Below are 27,420 nucleotides of genomic sequence, written 5' to 3' on the forward strand. Positions count from 1 at the left end.
CACACATTCACACATATTCTCACACACATATTCACACACACACATTCACACACACATTCACATTTTTCTTAGAGCTACAGTGTGACATCACATTTTTGTTTATTGCCAGAATGAGTTAAACCCTCTTTCCTTCCAGAATGATAAAGATTTGATTAAAAAAGTGCAAGAAAAATATATATATATATATATTTATTTTTTCTACTAAAGCATTTTAAAATATTCATTAATTAATATAAGTGGTTATAAGTGCATGGTCTTAATCCACATCTGGACGTCCGGAAATCAGGTTGATGTCAGATATTTTTTGTGATTTTTTGATGTTTTCTTATAAAATTATGTTTACATTCATCATAAAATCACACATTTAATTAATTGTGTTTTCAAGTAAAAATATATAAACAGATGTGTTTGGCGACTCAAGAAAGAAACAGAAACCAGCATTTCTGAATATTTGATACATGACGCCTCATCACATTCACAAAAGGACAGTGGACGGTGGACGGTGGACGGTGACAGTGGACAGTGGACAGTGGACAGTGGACAGTGGACAGTGGACAGCAGCTGCTTCAACATCACCACATTGTAAAGTTTAAACTAAACGCTGAGCTGGAGGGCGGAGTGTCTCTGTGGGACAAGGTTAAACTTGTTTCTGGTTCATGTCTCTATGAGTCTATCCTCAGACCCGATGGTAGAACAAAGAGGCAGCAACAGCCACAGCGCCACCTAAAGGCTATTTGAGCCATTCCAAAGGAATTTGTTTAAAAATATTGGTCGCTCACTGAGGCCCTGCCCTCCATCTGAGACTGTGACAGAAAATAAAGAACATTGCAGCATTGCAAACAAAACGTGAGGTCTGAGGACGCTCACTTTGCAGATTGCATATCGTTTGAACATATATCAGATTTTAAACGTTTATTTCTAAATTTCGACATGCATCTTGTGGAATGTACATCCTCCACTTAAGCCACAAACACTACATTTAAGATCTACTTTTTCTACTATCATGGGTTTATTCACAGCTGTGAGGCTCGTGCACACACACAAACACACACACAAACACACACAACACACACACACACCACACAGAGACACACACACACACACACACACACACACACACACACAGGGCTCCTCACAGTATTAGGAGTCTGCTGCAGAGCCTGTGTGACACAGACATGTCACACAGGCTCTAGTACATTTGCTCTAGTACATTTGCTGTAGTACATTTGCTGTAGTACATTTGCTGTAGTACTTTTGCTGTAGTACATTTGCTGTAGTACTTTTGCTGTAGTACTTTTACTGTAGTACTTTTACTGTAGTACTTTTGCATACACACGGCTGTTTCATGTCTTTGTTTCTTCAGTCTAAACAGCACATTTCTTTAGTCTGTGTAAAACATAAATGACAGTTTCACAGTGTCAACTCGACTGTTTTCACATTTTTACCGTTTTACCTTTAAAGCTTTAAGTGAGTCTGAGCCTGAGTGCGTCACATTCTGTTCACTCAGTACAAATCCATCATTTTGTCCCAGACTCAGTGATGAACTCTGCTTAAGATGTGATCTTTATTATTATTTTAGTTTTCTGTCCTAGCTCATCTATGAGAGTTATGGGACAAACAGTGAGACAGTGCTCTGGTTAGGACAGAGGACGCCCTGTCCAGTCGAGTCCTCCTTGTCCAAAAATGCTACACAGTGGTCAGAGTTTTAAAATAATCCCACAGTAGATCTGTGTTTATGTCCAACTATATCACAGTAAACACTAAACCACCTGGACAGGTCTCCTGTGGACAGGTCTCCTGTGGACAGGTCTCCTGTGGACAGGTCTCCTGTGGACAGGTCTCCTGTGGACAGGTCTCCTGTGGACAGGCTTTGTCTGGTCAGGTCTTGTGTGGACTAGTTTCATTGTGTGGACAGGACTCGTCTTGTGTGGACAGGTAGAGTCCACACAAGGTTGTGTTTAGACATGTGCATGAGACATGAGGACATGTGCAGAGGACATGTGTAAGGGACATGTGCAGGGGACATGTGTAGGGGACATGTGCAGGGGACATGTGTAGGGGACATGTGTAGAGGACATGTGTAAGGGACATGTGTAAGGGACATGTGTAAGGGACATGTGTAAGGGACATGTGTAAGGGACATGTGTAGGGGACATGTGTAGGGGACATGTGTAGGGGACATCTTGGATTTGTGGGGACGCTGCTTCTGCTCGTGTTGTTGTTGAAGTCCTCATAAGTCCATATAAACCAGTGGGCGTGTCCTCACTTCATGCCGCGGCGGAGCATCTGATTGGCTGCGATGAGCATGACGCTGATGATGAACGCGATAGCGAAGGCACAAATCAGACTTTTGCGCACACACGTGTGTTTCTCCTGCTGCGTGGGGCTGGCTGTGGACACAAGACAACGTCAGAGGAAGACGAGACAGTGGGACGTGTCAGTGTCACCAACTGTAAGAGACGACTGTAATTTTCATCATCACTTCAACTATGAGAAAAAATAAGTATTTTGTCTCCTACAAACAAACAAGATCTGTGTCTCTGACCTGTCCCTTCTTCTTTCAGAGGCTCCTCTGTCCTCCACTCGTTCTCTGTATTAATGGCCCCTGTTTGAACTCGTCCTCAGTATAAAAGACACATGTCCACAACCTCAAACAGTCAGACTCAAACTCCACTATGGACAAGACCAAAGAGCAAAGGAACCACAAACAAAACTGTAGACACCAGGCCCCGAACACTCAATCTGCAACAGGGAAGAGCTGGAGTCAACAAATCAACTGTGGAGCAAGTATTACAAAATGGAACAAGACCAAGACCTGGGGCTCCACCAAGATCTGACCCCGTGGGGTCAAAATGACACAAGAACAAAGAGCAAAAACCCCAGAACCACACGACCGAGTGAATGACCTGCAGAGAACTGGGACCAAAGTAACAAAGGGACCATCAGTAACACACTACACCACCAGGGACTCAAATCCTGCAGTGCCAGACGTGTCCCCTGATTAAGACGGGACATGTCCAGGCCCGTCTGAAGTTTGACAGAAGCATTTGGATGATCCAGAAGAGGATTGGGACAATGTCACATGGTCAGATCAAACCAAAATACAACTTTTTGGTAAAAACTCAACTTGTCGTTTTTTGGAGGAGAAAGAATGCAGAGTCTCATCCAAAGAACATCAGACCTACTGTGAATCATGGGGGTGGAAACATCATGCTTTGGGCCTGTTTTTCTGCAAAGGGACCAGGACGACTGATCCGTGTAAAGGAAAGAATGAACGGGGCCAAGTATCGTGAGATTTTGAGTGAAAACCTCCTTCCATCGGCGAGGGAACTGAAGATGAAACGTTTACAGAAAACGACCTCTGTCGCTGCCAACAAAGGGAATATAACAAAGTATTGAGATGAACTTTTGTTATTGACCAAATACTTATTTCCATCATAATAAAATTGCAAATAAAATCTTTAAAAACCCTAGAGTGTGATTTCCTGGATTCTGTCGCTCTCTTCTGTCTCTCATAGTTGAAGTGAAGTTAGTAAGAACCTTATTTATTTTTTTAGTACATTTAAACGTTTACACCTGCTGCACCTGGTTGTCAAGGCTGTACATGAAGTAACAGACTTACTGTCGATGTCCACGTGGCTCTCGGGGCTGTTCAGATGGTTCTCCTCGGTCATGATGATGTGCTCGATGTCTTTCATGGTGAGATGGTCTCGAAACGTGTCGTACAGCAGCCGCTTCAGCTCGTCCACGGTCAACTTCTGCATGTCACACTGAGGAGACATCATCAGGTTCAGTTTGGATTAAGGCCATTTGAACTTCATTTTCTAATCGTCCCTAGAAAAATATAAGGTTGACCAGTTTCCCAAGACGACCCACAATAACATACACGTAAATAAAGAAACAGTAGAAATGTTAGTGTGAACGATCCGAGCAAACATCTGCACAATAACCTGGACAAGGCTAAACGACACTGAAGTAGTTCGCAGTAGAAGTTAGCGCCTCCTTCAGGGGCAGTGTCCAGCAGAAATCTGACCAGAACTGACGAAGTGACGAGCAGCCAAACGTCTTTTTGTCCAGTTACAGGTTTTAATGTTTCTTTTTTTTATCCAAAGAAAGTGATTTAAAATGAAAATAGACAAGAATTTCCCCTTGAACCACATTCAAGTCCTGGTTTAGACCTGGTTTAGACCTGGTTCTGTCCTGGTTTAGAAACAAACAGGTGTGTTAGTTTCAGTTTCAGTGTCGTTAGCTCCTCCTTCAGACAGATATAAGACCGTGTCCAGCAGAAATCTGACCAGAACTGAAGAAGTGTCCAAACGTCTTCCGTCTAAAACCTTTTGTCCAGTGACAGATTTTCTTTTTCTGTGACTCACACCCGGACGAGGGGTTGATCACGCAGACATTTTAATTTCAAACCTTTCATAATAAAACCATAATAACCGTATGGCTTTCGGGCTTTGTATTGTTCGTTGTAATTTTAATTAAAACAGATGACTCACTGCGATCATGAAATGTCCCTTTAGTAATATCTTGGAATGAGAAGAATAAACATTAAAAATAGACATAATTAGGCCTTCGGTTTGTGGTTACCTTCCAGAAAACTGAATCAAAATCTGCACCGTGGAATTTATCTGGCATCCCGGCCGCAGACAGTTTAGGCCCGAGCAAAGTCACGAACTCTTCAAACCCCACCTGACCGTCCCCTAAACAAACACACAGGGGTTAAAGGTCACGGATCCGATAGAAGCACCTCAGTCCACACGAGACACCGTACCGTCCATGTCCAGTCGCTGAATGATGACCTCCAGCTCCACCTCGTTGGGCATGTACCCGAGCGAGCGCATGGCCATCCCCAGCTCCTGCTTCGAGATAAAGCCGTTTCCATCTCGGTCAAACACCTTGAAGGCCTCACGGATCTCTGTTCAAAGGAACGGAAGAGACACATTCAGTGTTAAATGAAAGGCCAGTACACAGAACACGGAGCATTATAAACTACAATTAAAACCACAAGCACAGATAATAAATGTTGCTTTCAAAATGGCCGCCTTGCTCAGCCCTCGTTATGACCACACCCTGAGACTCGTACACGTCTCTGAACAACTTTGGATCCCACAAATGTCCTGATGCTGCTGCCTCAGTTTGGAGTCCGATAAAAACCCAATGACAAGCTTCTTAAAGTAAAGACAGGACTAAGTTTGAGCCAATATGGCCACCGCACAGTCTGGTTTCACTTTTCACACCAGGTGTCAGCGTTGCACCAGATCTGACCCAAACCTTCAGGTTTAATCTGATCTAAAACAGACAATGGATGAGGTGGTTCAAATAATAATTAAATCAAAACAGGACAAACTAATCAATGGATTTGTCTCTAAATTATCCATCCATCCATGTTCTTCCTCTTCTCCGGGGCCAGGTCGTGGGAGCAGCAGTCTGAGCAGGGACTCCCAGACCTCCCTCACCCCAGACATGTCGTCCAGCTCCTCTGGTGGGACCCCAGGCCAGAGAGACATAGTCCCTCGTTTGGTCATTACCCAGAGCTCATGACCACAGGTGAGGTGGACGTAGACTGAGGTAAACGGAGAGCTCTGCCTTTCGACTCTAAACAAGCTCAATTAAACAAAAACTCAAATGTGATTTTTAAAAATGTTTTATTCTTAATGTTTAAAACAGTGAGTGAGAGCGAGTCGAGGCACAGCAGCTCCTGTACCATCTCTGCCTGGTCAGTGGAGTCTCTGCCTCTGGGGCCGGTCCTGGAGCTCAGCTGGACGACAGCGTTGAACAGACGTCCTGGACAGTCCAGATGCTGCAGGACGGAATGAAGACCAGACTGGTGCTTTTAGTTTTGTACAGACCTGAAGGGCCCTGAGATGAGACGATTATCACTGTTTACCTTCAATAAATGAACAGTGACTGTTGGGGTCAGTATTTATCGTGGGGACTTTTTCTTTGCACTAACGGCAAAATATGTTTGATTTAAGTTTTAAACGATTGAACAAAACAGCTCATTACAGACACTAATGAGCTGCTGAGTTTTATTCTTCTGTTTATTTATTGCATCTTTTGTCCTGACTGTGGGTTATTGTGTCAATGGTATAAATGTGTTTGAATATTATTGTTTCTGGTCTTATTTTCTTCAGCTTCACACTTCAAAACGTTTGACGACATCCGCGCCACAGCCATTAAAACCTCGTTATCTCTGGCCACAAAAGATGGAAACGTTCACGTTGGAGACGAGTGGATCGTTTCTCTGGTTCTTGGTCTGTTTGTCTAGACGTTTTGGAGGCTGTCGAGTCTTTTACAGATAATCGTCTGAGTCAAACACGGCGACGCAGAGTCCAGGGGTCGCAGGTCAGATCTGTGCACATTGTGTCTATAGTTTATATAACAATAAACAAACTAAACACAGGCACGTCAGGTACAGAAGGTACAACCAGTTTATGTGAAAAAGACGAGATAAAAATGGCACCTGAGGGAGAAAAAGGGGAGGGGTTTGATGGTCACATGACTGGAGTCTAATTCAACGACATCCTCCAAAGACAAGTACAGTCACGTCACATTTAAAGGTGTTTCCCCGTCGCAGTGTGACTCTGAAGTGTTGTGTGTGTACACACACACACACACACACACACACACACCCCCACACACACACACACACACACACGGATAAAATTGTTGGTCTCTTCTAATAAAAGAAAAACTCACAGGTCACAGAAATAACTTGAATCTGACAAAAATAATACTAAATAAAAAATCTCAGTTTCTCGTCATTTTCTTTAAATCGACTTTGGCTCAATCGACGGTTTTGATCTGACACTGATCTGATCTTTGAGCCTGAACCTTTAATCTCTGTAGAAGTTTGGTCTTATCGTCGTTTTCCTCCTGTGGCTCCAGTCTCATGGGTCTTACATTTCTCTCTAAGGTGCAGCTCTCGTCTCCTGAGACTCTGTGGTTCCTCTGGTCCATGTTGAGTGTGGGACATGTCCCAGTGACTGTAGCTCCACATACAGACCCAGAGTATGAGACTGTGGACACCTGTGATGTCCATCAGAGACACACATGGACACGTCCCTTTGGTCACATTATTTTCAGTCTTTTCTAGGGGAACCATCACTTTAGTCCAGGCCTGTTTCATGAGTTTATTTTTTTAAATAATTCTGTTGAATCACGGTTGAAAAGCAGTGTCCGACTTTCACTGGTTAAATTTAATAGATTTTTTATTTATTATAACTTTTATCAGATTCAAGTTATTTCTGTGACTATTGTGGGTTTTTCTTTTATTAACTGAACCAACACTTTTGTCCTTGTGTGAGGATCTGCTCTGACCACGACGTGTAAACTGCACACAGTGACATCACAAAGTAGAACAGAACAGAGCTTTTCAGCCTAAAGCAGAAGATTTGTGAATGAAATAAAACATGAGTATGTTTTACTCTAAAGAGTCACATGACCTTTAAACACACAGTACTCAACTTTCATCATTTCATTGAATCTTTTTGTGATGAACAGCAGCAGAGTCTCTGTGTTTAAATGAAATACTTAAACACAGAGAGTCCGATCGCTCTTCACTCTCTGTGTTTAAGTATTTCATTTATCACAAACCTGAAAGAGAAAGATCCAGTCTCAGGATCACAGTGATTTGAAAAGTAGTTTGATTTAAATACTTATCTCCTCCTTATCTTATCTAACTTATCTGAAAATTGGCCAATGCAGTTTTAAATTTTCTCCATAAAGATTCTAAAAGTCTTCACGGCTTTAGTCACAGCAGCTCCAGGCTTCACTAAACGTTTCTTCCCGTGTTCCTTGTTCATGTTTCTACTGTGCTGTGAATAGTAAATAACCTGTGCTCACCTTCGCCCCTGACTCCACAATAATGACACGATACGAATGAAAATAGAATCACTTTTGTTCTGTTGTGACCTGAGCTCATGAAGGTCGTTTTTCATGGATCCAGAATAGATGAGCAAACTTGTTTATTTCAACCGTTTTAATTTTGAATGAGTTTTGGCTCTTGGGTTTTGTCGTTCGTGGTCAGTGGCGTTTGTGTCTCTTTAAGTTCTGCCATTTTGTGAGCTGTAATTTGAGTTTTTGACGAGAAGAAGCTGAAAGAGGCGCATTATTATTACCACAATTTTTGTTCCGAAATAACCAGACTTTTCCCGTACGCATTAATTAAAAGACTGAGTTTAATCAGAAGAGCCTGTGTTTGTCGGGACGGTCCCTGTTCTCGCTGTTGTCTCCGCCCCCCTTCTGTGTTGGCTCCTCCCACCTGGGCGTCTCCCTCATCACCTGCTCTATAAGACGTTTGTTTTTTCTTCCTCTCCTCTCCAGTTTGTCGTGTGCGTCTGTGTTTATTTTTGGGAGCTGCCTGTTCCTCGTCCTCCTCACATTGACACATTTGCCTGATTTTTTTGGTCCTAACGACGTGAGCGAGTGCGACCTGATGCTAACGCTACAGGAGCGACGTCGGGGACAGAAGGACCTGATTTGTCTGTTATTAATGTTCATACTTGATTTACATGAGAGACATGGGGCTATTTAAATATTTCACTGTAATTACCGTAATGTGTTTACGTCGCCGTTAAAAACGACCAATCAGAGCGCAGGAGCCGCCCGGATTCTCCCAGTCAGTTATTCGACGCGTCAAAGGAAAAATACGGATGGATGTGTAAAATAGAGGGAGTTGTGTAGTAAATTCTGATACTTGTTTAAACATGATTTTTATGGCTAAAAAAAGAATAAAAGTCGAGGCGAGTTCTACTGGTCTGTATCAGGCATGTCCAAACTGTGGCCCGGGGGCCGAATGTGGCCCTCAGACTAATTTTTCTTGGCCCTTAAGCTTCAGGTGAATTGGCCCATAAATGTACTAACTGAACATTTTACACTTTACTGAACATTTTGCACTTTACTGTACATTTCTGAAAATCTCCTTTAACAAGCCCATATCAGATATTGTGTGTGAGGATGTGAGTAAAGGTCTAATGTGTAATAAAAACACAGATTTGCAGTTTTCGCTGTCCCAGTCTGTGGCCCTCAAACCTCAGCTTTGTCTGTGTTTTTATCTTAATGAGAAAAGTTTGGACACCTCTGGTTTATAATGTGCTCGGTCCTTAACGAGCCTCATGTTTCTACATGAGAACACATTTGATTGTGGAGTTACGGTGATGAAAAGTCCGTAAACCGTGAGTCTTTCTGCGGCGATCGCATCCGACGCTTTAAGACCAAAATGACGAGTCTGACAGCAGCAGATACAAAGAGACACGGTTTATAACAAAGTGAACTGGAGGTGATGGAGGCAGAAGTGTCTGTGATCACTTCCTGTCTGGAACGCGGCGGCAGCAGGTTAGCCACGCCCATTTATATAAACAGTCTGTTATTCTAAGTAAATCCGTGGCCGTGTTTGTGTCAAAACGTCTGACACTCAGGGATCTTGGTCGTCACACGTCTTGTTCACTGTCGTCTCAAATATGTCAAAATCAGGACAAACGTCTTCTTCTGTTTTGTCTCTGTTTGCCGTTTCCCTCTCAAAGCATCATGGGAGTCGCGCCTCCACTGCCAATGTCACGATCCCCATCACCGCACTCATCTGTCACATTAGAGCTGCTGTGTCAGGACGAAAGCCCAAAGTCTAAACACCTCCACACGTTTACAATTCAATATTTAACGTCAGAGGAATAAAACGGCGGCACAGGCGTAAACGTTCACCTCACTCTGGGTTTGGAGAGTTTGAGTTTGAGATGATAAAACGAGTTAAACAAACTTAAACAAACTGCTCCTGCCATTGTGTTTTACTTGTGATTGTTGTATAAGAATAACTTCAAATGGAACTGTGTGTTGGAGCAGAAAAAAGTATTTTAATTGGATTTTTGTTGTATGAGAGAAATGAGATAGTGAGGTATAATTTCATGGCAGCTTAGAGCAACAGCTGTCCTCAGAGCGACACACTCAGACTGCACACACACACACACACACACCCCGACACTCACACTCACACACACACACACACACACATTTGGCCTGTTTATTTTCTGTTTGTTTAAGATTATGAGACTTGGCAGCACTGGACACCTCGGGCCTTTATTATTTCAGGATCTGCTGAGGTGTTGGCTCCGGCCCAAAGCACAAACCAAAAGGATTCATTAAACATCTACAGAATGACTTTTGTTTTGTGCTTCGTGAATCTACAACAAAAGACGCTCGAACACGTGTGACCTTCTGCGGCTAAATCTGAACCGAACGCGGCGACCTTTCGGTTTGAGTCGCCCCGGTCCCCGCCCCGTCAAACACCCGCGAAAACAGAGGCCGGCGCGTCGTGAAGCCGAGGCACAGCGGCAACGGCGGCCGCCGAGAGCCCAGACATAAACCAAACGTGACAGGAGATGAGAGACACGCCACCGACTTTACAGCTCCGGTAAATAATGAGGGAAATCCCCACGAGTGGCTCCAGGCCAAAGACACAGAGCGAACGCACACTCCACACAAACACACTCACACACACGGTTTGTGTTTAGCTCAGGGCTAATCATCTCGACACATATTGTGACGTTTCGTTTGGACATGGACAGCTTCAGCTTCTTCTACATGAAGAAAACAGGATTTATCTGATCATTTAAAATGAAAATAGAAACAAAACAGCACTCGCCATTTTGATCGATTTGAATAAAGGATCACACAAAATACACACACACACACACACACACCCCGACCACAAACACACACACACTCTGAGCACAAACACACACACACACTCTGAGCATAAACACACACACACACCCCGACCACAAACACACACACACTCTGAGCATAAACACATTCAGAGTGTGACATGTCTGTCCCTGGTTCAAACCTCCTCTTTCTCGTTTCTTTCTCGTTTCTTTCTTGTTTTTCTTTCTCGTTTCTTTCTCCTGATTGTCTTTGATGGACGGTTTGTTGAGGCTGAGTGTGTCCCTCTCGTCTCTGTCCACTCTGTCCCCGTCCCCGGCTGATCAAAGACGTCTCAAACCCTGACGTGCAGGTCCATGTCCTCTTGGTTTATGTCTGAGACGCAGATTAAGAGCGACTCGTGTTTGAAGATAACGACGTCCCAGACGCCCCTCGCTGTTTAGGAAAAGCAATTCTGCTCTTGACGATCTGGAGGTGACGTTTTAACAAGTGTCCACTGTCCCACAGGGTCAAGCGTCCACTGTCCCACAGGGTCAAGCGTCCACTGTCCCACAGGGAGGACGCTGCTTGTGTACTCCACAGAGCCCTTTGCTCCTTGATCTGGTCTCCAAGGAAAAGTCTGGTGATCGATCGAGTGGGACAGCTGTGAGACCACGTCCAAGTCCAGTCCAAGTCCAGTCCAAGTCCAGTCCAAGTCCAGTCCAAGTCCAGTCCAAGTCCAGTCCAAGTCCAGTCCGAGTCCAGTCCAAGTCCAGTCCGAGTCCAGTCCAAGTCCAGTCCAAGTCCAGTCCAAGTCCAGTCCGAGTCCAGTCCGAGTCCAGTCCAAGTCCAGTCCGAGTCCAGTCGTCGTCGCACATCACCATGGTGTTTTCTGTTGGTTAAATCACTGGAGCAGCAGAGAAACAATTAAAAAATATATAAATATATAATAAAAAAACCTTTGAGTTTAGAAATGCTCCGTGTGACTTTGCTCGTTTAATCCTTCACTCGTCCAAAAAACTAAATTGAATTCTGTGTCTGCTCAGAGTTTAGAGTGAGGATGATCCACGCAGCTCCTCCTCTTCTTTAACAATGTTCCCGTTTTTCCTGGAGTGTTTCGCAGTACGGCATTAAAGTTATTTATCTCCGTGGCAACAAGTGTGTGACACCACCAGTGTGAGTTACAGGGCAGAGCTGTGGAGAGGCGTCCCCGCTCACAGTAAAAATGTAAGGGCCACAGCACAAACAAGAAGATCGAGATGTAAAAGAAACGACAGGAGACAAACGAGCTGCTCCTTTATCTTTGTGATTTGTGACGAATATTTTCATCCATTTTAATTATTGACTTTGACTCAATCTTGAAGATTCTGTAAATCATGAAATTAAATACAAATAAGGTGAGAGGTAATTATTCACTCAATCAGTAAGTGCTGCTTTAGCATCAAATGTTTTTACATAAAGTGTCTAAATGTGAATTTAGCAAAATTAAATAAAACCCCCGATGGTCATGAGCTTTGAGTCATGACCCAAAAGACGAGATGGTGGACACGAGCGGCTGAAATGAGTTTCTCGGGCATCTGTTCCTGACGCCTCCTGACGCCTCCCCGGGGAGGTGCTCATGTCCCACCGGGAGGAGGCCGCGGGGAAGACCAGGACACGCTGGAGGGACAATGTCTCTGGCCTTGGAACGCCTCGGGGTCCCACCAGAGGAGCTGGAGGACATGTCTGGGGTGAGGGAAGTCTGGGACTGCTCAGACTCCTGCCCCGGGGAAGAGGAAGAACAGGGATGGACGGAGGGACATTTGTTGTCAAATTAATTCTTTCTTTAAAATACCACAAGTTCAAACAATGTTCACACTGATCTTAAGTCTTAGTTTACGATTAGCACTAGCATCATGCTAGCATGCTAACAAACTTGAACCTGACGTCACATCTCGAGGAGGCGGGACTTAATTACGTTCAACAAATAAGAAGGTGGAAGTCCCCAGAGACAGGATCACACGTCCTCTGACCAAAAGAAAAGTTTAGTTTTTCAAAATAAAACGAGTGAATTAACATGAGGAAAAACAGCACATTTTCTCCACTGGGTTATGTTTTATTTTAAACTATTGAATAAATATAAGATGAATGAAATGCCGTCCTGTGGAACATTCCTGGTAAAGCAGACGCTCTTTCAAAAGTGATGAATATAAATGTGGATTACAGTAAATCGAGTTTCATTTCGAGTGCGAGGGGAGAATGTCTCCTGATCACTTAAGAAAAGCCTTTTGTGGTTATTTTGACTCAGAGGACAGAGACACTTCACCATCGTTAACGTTGTTTTGGGGTTTTGTTGTTTGTAATTTCATTGATCCAGCTTCAGAATTACATTTTCTTACTGTAGCGTGCCTCGCCTGTGTCAGCGGCACGACTGCACCGCACAAAAGAGCCCAGACTTTGGCCGTGATTACAGTAAACGGGTTAGAGGAAATAAGGAAGCAGGTGCTCTATTGAACACACACAATGGTTCCCCTTGAGAAAAGACCCAGACTGTGATTGTCCAGTCTCCTGAACACAAGTGTCCCCGTTCACCTTGACAACCAACAACAGCCACGGATCCAGTAATAGAGTTAATACAGTGGGAGGCAAATGAAGAGGTCTCGAGCGCTGCAGGAACTAAAGCAAGAAGAAAACAACAACGAGACGGCCCTGACAACGATGAGACGCAACTTATAACAACGAGACGCCCTTTACAGCAACGAGATGCCCCTGACAACAACGAGACGCTCTTTACAACAATGAGACGCAACTTATAACAACAAGACGGCCCTTACAACCATGAGAAGCACATGACAACAACGAGATGCACCTTTCAACAACGAGACACTAACAAGGAGACGCATATTACAACAACGAGATGCCCCATAACAACAAGATACCCTGACAACAACGAGACGCACCTTATAACAACGAGACACAACTTAAAACGATGAGACACACCTTTCAACAATGAGACACCAACAAGGAGATGCACATTACAACAACGAGAAACAAGATGCACATTACAACAACGCAAAGCCCCCACAACAACCACACGCCCTCCGCCAAAGTCACTGGAGCCTCTTGTTCTTTATTCAACACATTCACATCAAGTTTAAACGAACGAGAAACAGAAGAAACGACCGTAAACACGAGAGAAGAGAACGTGGAACAAAACGACCGGAACTAGAACCTCATGTTTAACAGTGAAGACCTTTATAATCCTGACATAATCTGACAGTCCAGTGTTTACAGGAGGAAAAAGGAAGAGGACGGCACCACCTCATGACATCACAGGGTGGAGGAGAACGATTTACACTCTTAGGAAGGAGACGGAATCTACAGAGTCTGAATCTACAGAATCTGAATCTACAGAGTCTGAATCTACAGAGTCTGAATCTACAGAGTCTGAATCTAGAGTCTGAATCTACAGAGTCTGAATCTACAGAGTCTGAATCTACAGAGTCTGAATCTACAGAGTCTGAATCTACAGAGTCTGAATCTACAGAGTCTGAATCTACAGAGTCTGAATCTAGAGTCTGAATCTACAGAGTCTGAATCTACAGAGTCTGAATCTACAGAGTCTGAATCTACAGAGTCTGAATCTACAGAGTTTCTTTTTGTTCCATGTTTATAAAGACTCTTCACCTTCATCGCATTAACTTTAAGGTTTGTAAGTCTCACTCTGTGTCTCTGTCTCTGTTGTGTCTCTCTCTCTGCCTGTTTATTTGTCTCTGCAGCGTCTCTGTCTTTGTGCCTCTGTCTCTGTCCCACTCCCTGTCTCCGTCTCAGCCTGTTTATTTGTCTCTGTCTCTGTCTTCGTCCCTGTCTCCGTCTGTTTATTTGTCTCTGTCTCTGTCTTCGTCCCTGTCTCCGTCTGTTTATTTGTCTCTGTCTCTGTCCCTGTCCCCGTCCCTGTCTCCGTCTGTTTATTTGTCTCTGTCCCCGTCCCTATCTCCGTCTGTTTATTTGTCTCTGTCCCTGTCCCCATCCCTGTCTCCGTCTCTTTATCTGTCCCTGTCTCTTTATCTGTCCCTGTTCCTGTCTCCGTCCCCGTCTCTTTATCTGTCCCTGTCTCCGTCTCTTTATCTGTCCCCGTCCCTGTCTCCGTCTCTTTATCTGTCCCTGTCCCCATCCCTGTCTCCGTCTCTTTATCTGTCCCTGTCCCCATCCCTGTCTCCGTCTCTTTATCTGTCCCTGTCTCCGTCTCTTTATCTGTCCCCGTCCCTGTCTCCGTCTCTTTATCTGTCCCTGTCCCCGTCCCTGTCTCCGTCTCTTTATCTGTCCCCGTCCCTGTCTCCGTCTCTTTATCTGTCCCCGTCCCGTCCCTGTCTCCGTGTCTTTATCTGTCCCTGTCTCCGTCTCTTTATCTGTCCCTGTCCCCGTCCCTGTCTCCGTCTCTTTATCTGTCCCCGTCCCCGTCTCTTTATCTGTCCCCGTCCCTGTCTCCGTGTCTTTATCTGTCCCTGTCTCCGTGTCTTTATCTGTCCCTGTCTCCGTCTCTTTATCTGTCCCTGTCTCCGTCCCTGTCTCTGTGTCTTTATCTGTCCCCGTCCCGGTCTCTGTGTCTTTATCTGTCCCCGTCCCTGTCTCCGTCTCTTTATCTGTCCCTGTCCCCGTCCCTGTCTCCGTCTCTTTATCTGTCCCCGTCTCCGTCCCTGTCTCCGTGTCTTTATCTGTCCCCGTCCCTGTCTCCGTGTCTTTATCTGTCCCTGTCCCCGTCCCTGTCTCCGTCTCTTTATCTGTCCCCGTCCCTGTCTCCGTGTCTTTATCTGTCCCTGTCCCCGTCCCTGTCTCCGTGTCTTTATCTGTCCCTGTCCCCGTCCCTGTCTCCGTGTCTTTATCTGTCCCTGTCTCCGTGTCTTTATCTGTCCCCGTCCCTGTCTCCATGTCTTTATCTGTCCCCGTCCCTGTCCCCGTCCCTGTCTCCGTGTCTTTATCTCTAGACTCATATTGTTTTCCTTGACACAAACTTTATAATCTGGAGGTGAACCTGTTGGAGACGATATGTGAGCGGGACAGAGTCATTTGTCTCTGTCTCCTCACGGCTCCGTCTTTACAATTTGTGCATAAAAATCCAACGGGGGCTGAGGAAAAGTTTACAGAAAATAAAATTGGAGCGAAATGGAAGTTGCATCTTTCCATTATTAAGATGAACAAGTGTCAGAGTCGATTCTTCTCACGTGGGACGAGGACGATAAAAACGTCTAATTAGGAGCTTATGTAAAATGGGCCACGGGGGACACCGTAGTGCGTTAAACCTTTCTGTACCTTCATTAAAAAGCCGCGGTCCCGAGCGATTACATCAGTGGCGGCCGCATGACGACACCGGCATCTCCGAGAGTGAAACAGGAAAAACAAGAGCGTGTTTTTGACCGCGGGCGACGGCTGATCCGGGTTTGTGCAGATGATCAGGTCTATGAGGAACCGCGCTCAGATAATGAACACGCCAAACACCTCCGGCCACAAAACGCCACGGCAATGAGGCGTCTCTTCACACGTGACGTTTTACTTTCGTTTAGAGTCTGATCACAATCTGGACAATTAAAGTCCGATGATGACACGTGCGCTCAGGTTTCACTCAGCTCCTCCGTTATCTCCCGCGCTCACTTCGCTTCATTAGCCTGAGTTTACGTTTGAACGAGGAAAAACAGGATTCTCCACTTTTCAAAATGACATGCCCCGCCTTCAGGGGGCCCCGAGCGGGATTCGCCGTTTGGGGGTCCTCGCTACGTCACTGTCTTCATATTTGACTAAATGAAGACAATTGTCCCGCAGGTTAAACTGGACTCAAACGCAACACAAAGGAAACCACCAAAACATCTCAGTGTCTGGTGAAAACGACTGATTTAAAATGAAATGAAAAGAACAAATGACAATCAAAACAGAGGAGGATAAACGAGAAAACAGGAAAACTGTGACAACAAGATGTAAATATGGGGGGACAGGAGGACATTTTTTTTAAATTCTAGACATTTTTTCCTGATTTTCGGTGCATTTTAATGTGTTCCAATTGACTAAAGTGGGTTTAAATTGAACTCTTCATGTACTTAAGCAGAGGTACATTTACTTCAAAGTCGTATAACTCAAGAAATACAAAATAGTGATGAAGAGAAACAGTCCCGACTCAAAAAGAAACGTAGGCAAAGCAAATTTAGCTGTAAATAAAACACTTCTGATCATCTCAAAGGGATGTTTAGACTTTTATAAACACCTGTGTGCCAAAAATAACTTTACAATCATTATGTTCAATGTAAATGTGTGAGTTCTTGGGGGCCCCCTAGTGGCCTCGGGGCCCTAAGCAGCGGCTCAGTCTGTTTATATCCTGGACCGGCCCTGCGCTCACGCTCTGGGGCAGAGGTTTCCAGGTGAATGTGTGTATTTTTATGTGGAGCGTGTGAAAATATAAGAATAACCTCTGTCATCAGGACTCACCTTTGTCTCAACGTCCTGTGAAGACATTTTTCATTTATAATAGATATTGACTTTAAATCAGTTTGAGGATCTTTAAGGACACGTTGACTTTCTGTGTTTGACAGTGTGGTGTCCTCAGGAGGTGATGTAGTGGGGACATGAGTCTCACTGGACGGACAAGGACACGGAGACAGAGAGGACACGGAGAGGACACGGAGAGGACACGGCTCTGAATGAACGTCTCTGATTGTGACTGAGTACAACAGGGAGCCTCATCACTCTGTACTACACACACACAGTACTACGCACACATAAAGTACTACACACATAAAATACTACACACATAAAGTACTACACACACACAGTACTACACACATAAAGTACTACACACATAAAGTACTACACACATAAAGTACTACACACATAAAGTACTACACACATAAAGTACTACACACATAAAGTACTACACACACACAGTACTACACACATAAAGTACTACACACATAAAGTACTACACACATAAAGTACTACACACACACAGTACTACACACATAAAGTACTACACACATAAAGTACTACACACATAAAGTACTACACACACACAGTACTACACACATAAAGTACTACACACATAAAGTACTACACACATAAAGTACTACACACATAAAGTACTACACACACACAAAGTACTACACACATAAAATACTACATACATATAAAGTACTACGCACACATAAAGTACTACACACATAAAGTACTACACACACAAAGTACTACACACATAAAATACTACACACATAAAGTACTACACACATAAAGTACTACACACATAAAGTACTACACACACATAAAATACTACACACATAAAGTACTACACACATAAAGTACTACACACATAAAGTACTACACACATAAAGTACTACACACATAAAGTACTACACACACAAAGTACTACACACATAAAATACTACACACATAAAGTACTACACACATAAAGTACTACACACATAAAGTACTACACACATAAAGTACTACACACACACAAAGTACTACACACATAAAATACTACATACATATAAAGTACTACGCACACATAAAGTACTACACACACAAAGTACTACACACAAAGTACTACACACATAAAGTACTACACACACATAAAGTACTACACACATAAAGTACTACACACATAAAGTACTACACACACAAAGTACTACACACATAAAATACTACACACATAAAGTACTACACACATAAAGTACTACACACATAAAGTACTACACACATAAAGTACTACACACACATAAAATACTACACACATAAAGTACTACACACATAAAGTACTACACACACAAAGTACTACACACATAAAGTACTACACACACACAAAGTACTACACACATAAAATACTACATACATATAAAGTGCTACGCACACATAAAGTACTACACACACAAAGTACTACACACAAAGTACTACACACATAAAGTACTACACACACATAAAGTACTACACACATATAAAGTACTACACACACATAAAGTACTACACACACATAAATTACTACACACATATAAAGTACTACGCACACATAAAGTACTACACACACAAAGTACTACACACACACAGTACTACACACATAAAGTACTACGCACACATAAAGTACTACACACATAAAATACTACATACATATAAAGTACTACGCACACATAAAGTACTACACACACAAAGTACTACACACAAAGTACTACACACATAAAGTACTACACACACATAAAGTACTACACACATATAAAGTATTACACACACATAAAGTACTACACACACATAAATTACTACACACACAAAGTACTACACAAACATAAAGTACTACACACACATAAAGTACTACACACATAAAGTACTACACACACATAAAGTACTACACACATATAAAGTATTACACACACATAAAGTACTACACACACATAAATTACTACACACACAAAGTACTACACAAACATAAAGTACTACACACACATAAATTACTACACACACATAAAGTACTACACACACATAAATTACTACACACACATAAAGTACTACACAAACATAAAGTACTACACACACATAAAGTACTACACACACATAAAGTACAACGCACACATAAATTACTACACACATAAAGTACTACACATGTGTCTCTGTATTTGATGTTTCAATCACGACACTTCCATATTTACAAATCTGCACAATGGTTCATCCTTTGTTCTGCTGTTAGTCACGTTTCAGCTCCAGATTCCCGTGCGATTTGTCAGAGTGAAACACAGCTCTTTGCATACTGATGTGTGTGTGTGTGCGTGTGTGTGTGTGTGTTTACACTACAGTGACGTCTGGAGATTCTCTGTCGGCTCATCTATTAATGTTATTGTGTTGTGTAAATGTTGTTGTGTAAATGTTATTGTGTACATGTTATTAGGTACATGTTATTATGTAAATGTTATTGTGTATATGTTGTGTAAATGTTATTATGTAAATGTTATCATGTTGTGTAAATGTTATTGTGTAAATGTTGTGTAAATGTTGTGTAAATGTTATTGTGTACATGTTATTAGGTACATGTTATTGTGTACATGTTGTGTAAATGTTATCGTGTACATGTTATTAGGTACATGTTATTATGTAAATGTTATTGTGTATATGTTGTGTAAATGTTATTATGTAAATGTTATCATGTTGTATAAATGTTATTGTGTAAATGTTGTTGTGTAAATGTTGTGTAAATGTTATTGTGTACATGTTATTAGGTACATGTTATTGTGTACATGTTGTGTAAATGTTATCGTGTACATGTTATTAGGTACATGTTATTATGTAAATGTTATTGTGTATATGTTGTGTAAATGTTATTATGTAAATGTTATTATGTTGTGTAAATGTTATTGTGTACATGTTGTGTAAATGTTATCGTGTACATGTTATTGTGTTGTGTAAATGTTATTATGTAAATGTTATCGTGTACACGTTATTGTGTAAATGTTATTGTGTAAATGTTATTGTGTAAATGTTATCATGTAAATGTTATCGTGTACATGTTATCGTGTAAATGTTGTTGTGTGTAGGACCCTCTCCTCCTCCTCGTCTGGTCTTCCTCCTCCTTGCCTGCCCGATTTTTCTTGTTTTGTCTGATTTTTCCTGTTGTTTTGTTTTGGTGTGTTGTTTTGTTTTTGTGTGTATATCTCGGTGGCTGAGTGGCTCATGTCTCACAGCAGAAGGTTTGGTTGGATCCCCGGGTCGCCAAGGCCTTTCTGTGTGGAGTTTTTCATGTTTCTCCTCGTGTCTGGATGGGTTTCCTCCGGGTACTCCGGTTTCCCCCATCAACCAAAACATGAACGCCCTTCAGACAACTGTTGTTGTGATTTTGGGAGTTACAAAAATAAATGAATTGAAAGTTGAATTAAATGTTATTGTGTACATGTTATTGTGTAAAAGTTATTGTGTACATGTTATTGTGTAAATGTTATCGTGTACATTTTATTGTGTACCTGTGGTTGTGTAAATGTTATTGTGTAAAAATGTTATCGTGTACATGTTGTGTAAATGTTATAGTGTTGTGTAAATGTTATTGTGTACATGTTATTGTGTAAATGTTATCGTGTACATATTATTGTGTACATGTTATTGTGTAAATATTATTGTGTACATGTTATCGTGTACATGTTATTGTGTAAATGTTATAGTGTTGTGTAAATGTTGTTGTGTAAATGTTATTGTGTACATGTGTACATGTTATTGTGTACATGTGTAAATGTTATTGTGTACATGTTATTGTGTAAATGTTGTTGTGTTGTGGCTGAGAGGCGGGGCTGAGGGGGCGGGGCTAAACAGACCTCCACGAGTCCAACTGCCCGGGTTTGTGATTGTTGTGTTGAAGCGCCGGGGCCTTGTCTTTGTGCGCACTGAGCTCAGTCACATGACTCAGAGTGAAACGGTGAAACATCGGGACTGACTCTTTGACACTGATATAAAGACGTGAGATCAGAGCAGCAGACGACCGTAAAGACCCTTAAAGCTCATGGTCGATTTTATTTGGAGACATAAATTGGCTCCAGTCGTCCTGAGTGTGAGACCCAGTCGTCCTGAGTGTGAGACTTAAAGAAACAGCCGTGTTTCTTTGTTGAGGTGTTTTTGTGGCTTTTACTTCATCAGTTCGACCTTCACAAGACTGAACATAAACACAAACAAACACAGAGGAGGAGCATTTATAAAACATCTGAATATGCAAAGACAAAAGAGATTAATCTGTTTCATCAGAAAAGGCACAGTTTTAATGTTCCACTGTGGCTTTAACTTAAACTACAAACACACACAACACAACTACAAACACACATAATACAACACACACTGTGGTGCCGTCCACACCACAGTTCTGTTATGTCTTATATAATATGTATTATTGCAAACAGCAGCTTTCCCAGTGGTTTATGGGTAATGGTCCAAACTTGGCTCTGAGTGTCTTAACACTGTGTCCACTCAGAGGGAGACACTTGGCACTTTGTCCACAGACATTTATAAAACAGAACTCAGCCCGTCTCTCCACAGGCTGTAAAAAGAGAAGTGAGTGTGACGTCACCACAGCTTCAGCTCCAGACGAAGCTCATCGAGGCTAAAGCGGGAAAAGTGGCTAATCTGGAACCACGAGTATCATAGCAACCAAAGAGCCAATCAGGAGCGAGGCTGTTGAAGGTAACGCCCCTTCCCAGCCACACAGGGAGCGAGCGCTTAGCAACGCTGTCAATCAAACCTGTTGCTAACGCTAACAGGAGCGACCTCGGGAAAAGAAGGACCTGATTTGTCTGTTATTAATGTTCATATCTTGATTTACAGACACAATAGTGAAATAAAAACCCCAGGATCATGTAGAGGGTTAATACGAACATTTAAGACTAAAATGAGTCTGAAGCAGCAGAGACAGAGAGGACAATTGGAGCCAGAGTCGATGGAGCAGGAAGTGCGTCTATGATCACTTCCTGTTTGGAACGCGGCGGTAGCAGGTTAGATATGTGCATTTATATAAACAGTCTACAGTCTGACTCCACACGTATAAATGACACGTTTAAGTTTAACAGACGAATGAAGAGACGTAAAGGCTGAAGCTGTGACAAGAAACTACAACATGAACCAAACTGTTCAACTATAAAACTATAAAAATATAAAATTATAAAACTATAAAGTGAATTCAAACTGTTCTCCTGATGACATCACGATGACATCACGATGACGTCATTAAACACGTCTGTGCTTTTAGGAGAACAGGTCTAAAAAATGAACAGACTTTAGGAGAGAAAGGAGACACGAGGACGAGGGCAGCGCCACTGACCCCTCCTCAGACGACCATCTGCCCAAAGACCAACCCCTGGACACAGAGCTGGACACGGAGACAGGAAGACTACAGGCCCTTTATCTGCCGCCTGCAAACTCTCACAGAGGTGGACACAGAGGAGGACACAGAGGTGGACACAGAGGTGGACACAGAGCTGGACACAGCGGTGGACACAGAGGTGGACACAGCGGTGGACACATGTCATAAACCTTCTACATTCATGAGTTCAGTTTTTGTGTCTGAGCTGAAGAGAAAATGTGTAAATCTAAAAAGTGTCATTTTATTTTCAGTTTTTCAAAATTTCTTCTTCTTCAAAACACTTCTGTAAACACAAGACACAACACACAAACACACAACATACAACACACAACACACAACACACAAACACAACACACAAACACAACACACAAACACAACACATTACACTGACACTGACATGACAGTGACAGTCTGATTTTTTACACTAAATCATTACAAATGCGTCACATAAACGCCGTTTGGTTTGATTTTGACCTGAGTTTCGGGGGCGGAGCTTTGGCTCGACTCATTAAATAATCTGTGACATAAACGTCTCTTTTTGTTTCACTTGTTTTTGTCTGAGTTTCAGAGGAGAAGCTTTGACTCGTCACTGATGTGATATTTATTTCTTTAAATGTCTCTCTGAAATGATTCTGCATTGAAATGGTCATAATTAAAAGATGTTTTTAAATGTGATTTGCACGAGCTCCAGCTTCATGAAAAATACAAAAGACATTTACAACAGAACGAGTCACTGACTGAACGTAAAGACGACGTATCGTTACATAAAGTCATTACAGTATTATCATTACATAACGTCTCTGGTGCTTCAGGTGTGGGGAGTTTCTGACCCTCACTTCAGCCTCAGGGTTTAACTCCAGCCTCTTCAACAGATAAAAGTGTCATAAATATCACAGACTTTAAATGTTATAAACGTCCATCACAGTGACCAGGGCCGTGTCTGTTTAAGGACGTTTAGCATCATGTGACCAGCGTGGTCAGGGTTTTACATGTGTGTGTTTTCAGTGATGCTGCTGATGAGTGACACCCCATAACTCCCCCAAAGATCTGCCCCGTTTCATAACATCTGCCCCGTTTCATAACATCCAGTCTGCACGAAAAATGTGGTTCAATGAGACTTTTATAAATCACTACAGGGGCTAAATATTTAAACTTGTGTAAAACAGTGAAGCAAACATGAGCGCAACACTAAGAACAAGCAAAAGACCAGGTAGAAGAACAAGCAAAAGAACAAGCAAAAGACCAGGTAGAAGACCAGGTGGTCACTGTAAACTCACTCCTCCATGTTCTGAGCTCACGAGGGAAACTCAGGTAAAAACAACTGATGATGGACGATGTGTGAAAGACTCATGGAGTTAAACTTCACACATGTTTATGTTCTACACGTGTGTTTATTCTACACGTGTGTTTATTCTACACATGTTTTATCCTACACATAATAATCGGCTGCAGTTGGATGGGTTAGGGTTAGTGTCGCAGTGCATGATGGGAAATGTGTCTGCACAAACATGAGCAGCTCTGCCATTCATAAAATCAATGTGATAAATGAATGAATCATACTGTAGTAAACTGTCTGTGTGTCCCTCTGTGTGTCCTTCTGTCCCTCTGTGTGTCCTTCTGTCCCTCTGTGTGTCCCTCTGTCCCTCTGTGTGTCCCTCCGTGTGTCCCTCTGTCCTTCTGTGTGTCCCTTTTTTGTGTCCCTCTGTCGTCCATGTCTGATCTATAGTAAAAGATAAATCTGTTGCAGGAGTTTGACTGTGGTGAGACAAAGTGCTCATTTAGTGCAGCTCAACAGACCGAGCAACAAACAGAAACTGTGAACAAAAGCTGTTTTCAGTTTCAGTGTCGTTAGCGCCTCCTTCAGACAGATATAAGGCAGTGTCCAGCAGGAATCTAACCAGAGCTGAAGAAGCGTCTTGGATGAGCAGCCAAACGTCTTCACTCCTACAACGATTTGTCCAGTGACAGATTTTATTTTTCTTTTGCGATGCATTAAACTGTAGTAAACTGTAAGACCATGGAGTCCAGGCGTGAGCACGTTTGTCCTCAGACCTGTCCTTCTGTCCCCTCAGTGTCACAGTGAATGTGACAGTGCCATATTAAATGTGATAGTGTCATGTTAAATGTGATAGTGTTATTAAATGTGATAGTGTCATTAAATGTGATGGTGTCATATTAAATGTGATAGTGTCATATTAAATGTGATAATGTCATGTTAAATGTGATAGTGTCATGTTAAATGTGATAGTGTCATGTTAAATGTGATAGTGTCATGTTAAATGTGATAGTGTTATTAAATGTGATAGTGTCATTAAATGTGATGGTGTCATATTAAATGTGATAGTGTCATGTTAAATGTGATAGTGTCATGTTAAATGTGATAGTGTCATATTAAATGTGATAGTGTCATTAATTGTGATGGTGTCATTAAATGTGATAGTGTTATTAAATGTGATAGTGTCATTAAATGTGATGGTGTCATATTAAATGTGATAGTGTCATGTTAAATGTGATAGTGTCATATTAAATGTGATGGTGTCATATTAAATGTGATAGTGTCATGTTAAATGTGATAGTGTCATATTAAATGTGATAGTGTCATTAATTGTGATGGTGTCATATTAAATGTGATAGTGTCATATTAAATGTGATAGTGTCATGTTAAATGTGATAGTGTCATGTTAAATGTGATAGTGTCATATTAAATGTGATAGTGTCATATTAAATGTGATAGTGTCATTAAATTTGATAGTGTCATTAAATGTGATAGTGTCATATTAAATGTGATAGTGTCATGTTAACTGTGATAGTGTCATGTTAAATGTGATAATGTCATGTTAAATGTGATAGTGTCATATTAAATGTGATAGTGTCATATTAAATGTGATAGTGTCATGTTAAATGTGATAGTGTCATATTAAATGTGATAGTGTCATATTAAACGTGATAGTGTCATATTAAATGTGATAGTGTCATTAAATGTGATAGTGTCATATTAAATGTGATAATGTCATGTTAAATGTGATAATGTCATGTTAAATGTGATAGTGTCATGTTAAATGTGATAGTGTCATATTAAATGTGATAGTGTCATGTTAAATGTGATAGTGTCATGTTAATTGTGATAGTGTCATGTTAAATGTGATAGTGTCATTAAATGTGATAGTGTCATATTAAATGTGATAGTGTCATATTAAATGCAATGGTGTCATTAAATGTGATAGTGTCATATTAAATGTGATGGTGTCATATTAAATGTGAACACAGAGTGAACACATTTCCATATTGTTTCACACTGACGGCATTAACATAAACTTATTCATATTTGCACATAATTGCTGCACAGAGACGATCACACGGCTCATGTGACGAGAAAAGACGATTATCATAAATAGGACTTGAGATACAACGACTTCAGCTACGAGCGAATTTATGCCATAATTAAAACAATTGAAAGTTGAATGAAAGAACATTTAAAGGGAACTGGAGCGTTTCTGTTTGTTGTAAATACAGCAGCTGTGATTCTACTCTGTGATAAACAGAACACTCCCCTGATGATTTTTAGGCCTGTCATTGTCATTCTGGCCTTTTTGTTAATTAAATTTGAGTCTTTGGAGATAGCGGATTCTCAATGTCAAATGGTGCAAGGGCAGGCAGACACTTGTGGGTCTTAATTCACCTGATGACATAAGCAGGTGAAATCCACATCCCTGAACGAGAAGACTTCAGGGAGCATGTTTAGAATGACACACGTCCAGCACACACGGGGTTAATGGAAACACTTCATTAACAAGAAAACAATTCATCAAAGACCGGAGTAAATATGAGGCATTTCAAAGTAATACATCTTCTTAATGGGTTTAAATGAGTTTAAATGAGTTTAAATGAGTTTTCATTTGCACCAGGCTCATGACAGATGTTTATTTATCAACTGGAGCTTTTTCAATGTCAAACATGTGACATGTCTCTGCACACAGGACATGTCTCCCATTGTCTCCAGCTCCAGGACAAATGAAACAAATCAGGGATTGTAAATTCTCACAGGTGTCAGAGCTTAAAGGCTCCTCTGAGGTGGAGAATATGACGGAACATCAGCGAGAGGAACTCAAATATGATGTAATGTCAAATATAAAAACATGTAAATAAACAGGTCCATTAAGGATCAATAACATCAAATATGAAACTGATCTTACTGTAATAATCATAAAGACTCATTTCAGCCCTTTTATGTTATATTTAGTTAAACTGTTTTAAATCTGTCACTTTGTTTGAAGCACAGGCTCAAACTTACACAAAACACTTCAATGTAAAACCTGTCACCGCTGCAGGAGCTGTCCCTGGTCCTGAAACACGTCCCCCTGTTTCAGCATCTGCCCCTGAGCCACATTCATCCAAAAACTTCACCCCAGAGTCAAGTATAAAGAGAAAACGCACAGACCTTCCACCTCGTCCTCGGGCAGGTTAACAGGGGTCCGGTAGGAGAGGACATCTGGAATAGTGCAAAGTCCCTTGTACATGAACCTGGTGGTGACGGCGCGCACTGGCATCTCTGCGAGAGGAAACCAACAGCTGCGCGGCGATCTTCATAGAGCCTGGACCTCCGGAGTTTGGACACGCAGCTTCTGTCCTTCACACGAATATTCACGAGACACGTCCCTCCGCGGAGTTCGGCGTCTGTTTGAAACGTTTGTCTGAATCGACACGTGTGAAAAGCGTAAACAGCGTGAAGCCCGAGCTCGTGCGCAGAGGGTTAACTTCACTCAAGTCTCATTTGTCTCGTACAAATCTCTGAGCTCGTGGATCCTGCGGGACTAATGTCTGCGTGGACGTGTCTCAGGTGTCCAGATGTGTCCAGATGTGTCCAGATGTGTCCAGATGTCCATGTGTCCATGTGTCCATGTGTCCAGCAGAGGGGGATGCTCCTCTCGGTCCTTTATTGATTTCCTGCC

General features: G+C 42.1%; 1 protein-coding gene across 1 annotated transcript; it reads right to left on the minus strand.

Moving 5' to 3' along the window:
• Positions 1-2,262: 2,262 nt before the first annotated feature.
• Positions 2,263-27,018, minus strand: cabp7b (calcium binding protein 7b). Its single transcript, XM_033990103.2, has 5 exons — positions 26,910-27,018; positions 4,775-4,918; positions 4,591-4,703; positions 3,623-3,770; positions 2,263-2,390 (listed from the first exon to the last, which is right to left on the minus strand). Exons 1-5 carry the CDS (start codon positions 27,016-27,018, stop codon positions 2,263-2,265), a joined length of 642 nt encoding a protein of 213 aa, XP_033845994.1.
• Positions 27,019-27,420: the final 402 nt, after the last annotated feature.

The sequence above is a fragment of the Periophthalmus magnuspinnatus genome, chromosome 23, assembly GCF_009829125.3.
Source record: "Periophthalmus magnuspinnatus isolate fPerMag1 chromosome 23, fPerMag1.2.pri, whole genome shotgun sequence".
Classification (NCBI taxonomy): domain Eukaryota; kingdom Metazoa; phylum Chordata; class Actinopteri; order Gobiiformes; family Gobiidae; genus Periophthalmus; species Periophthalmus magnuspinnatus.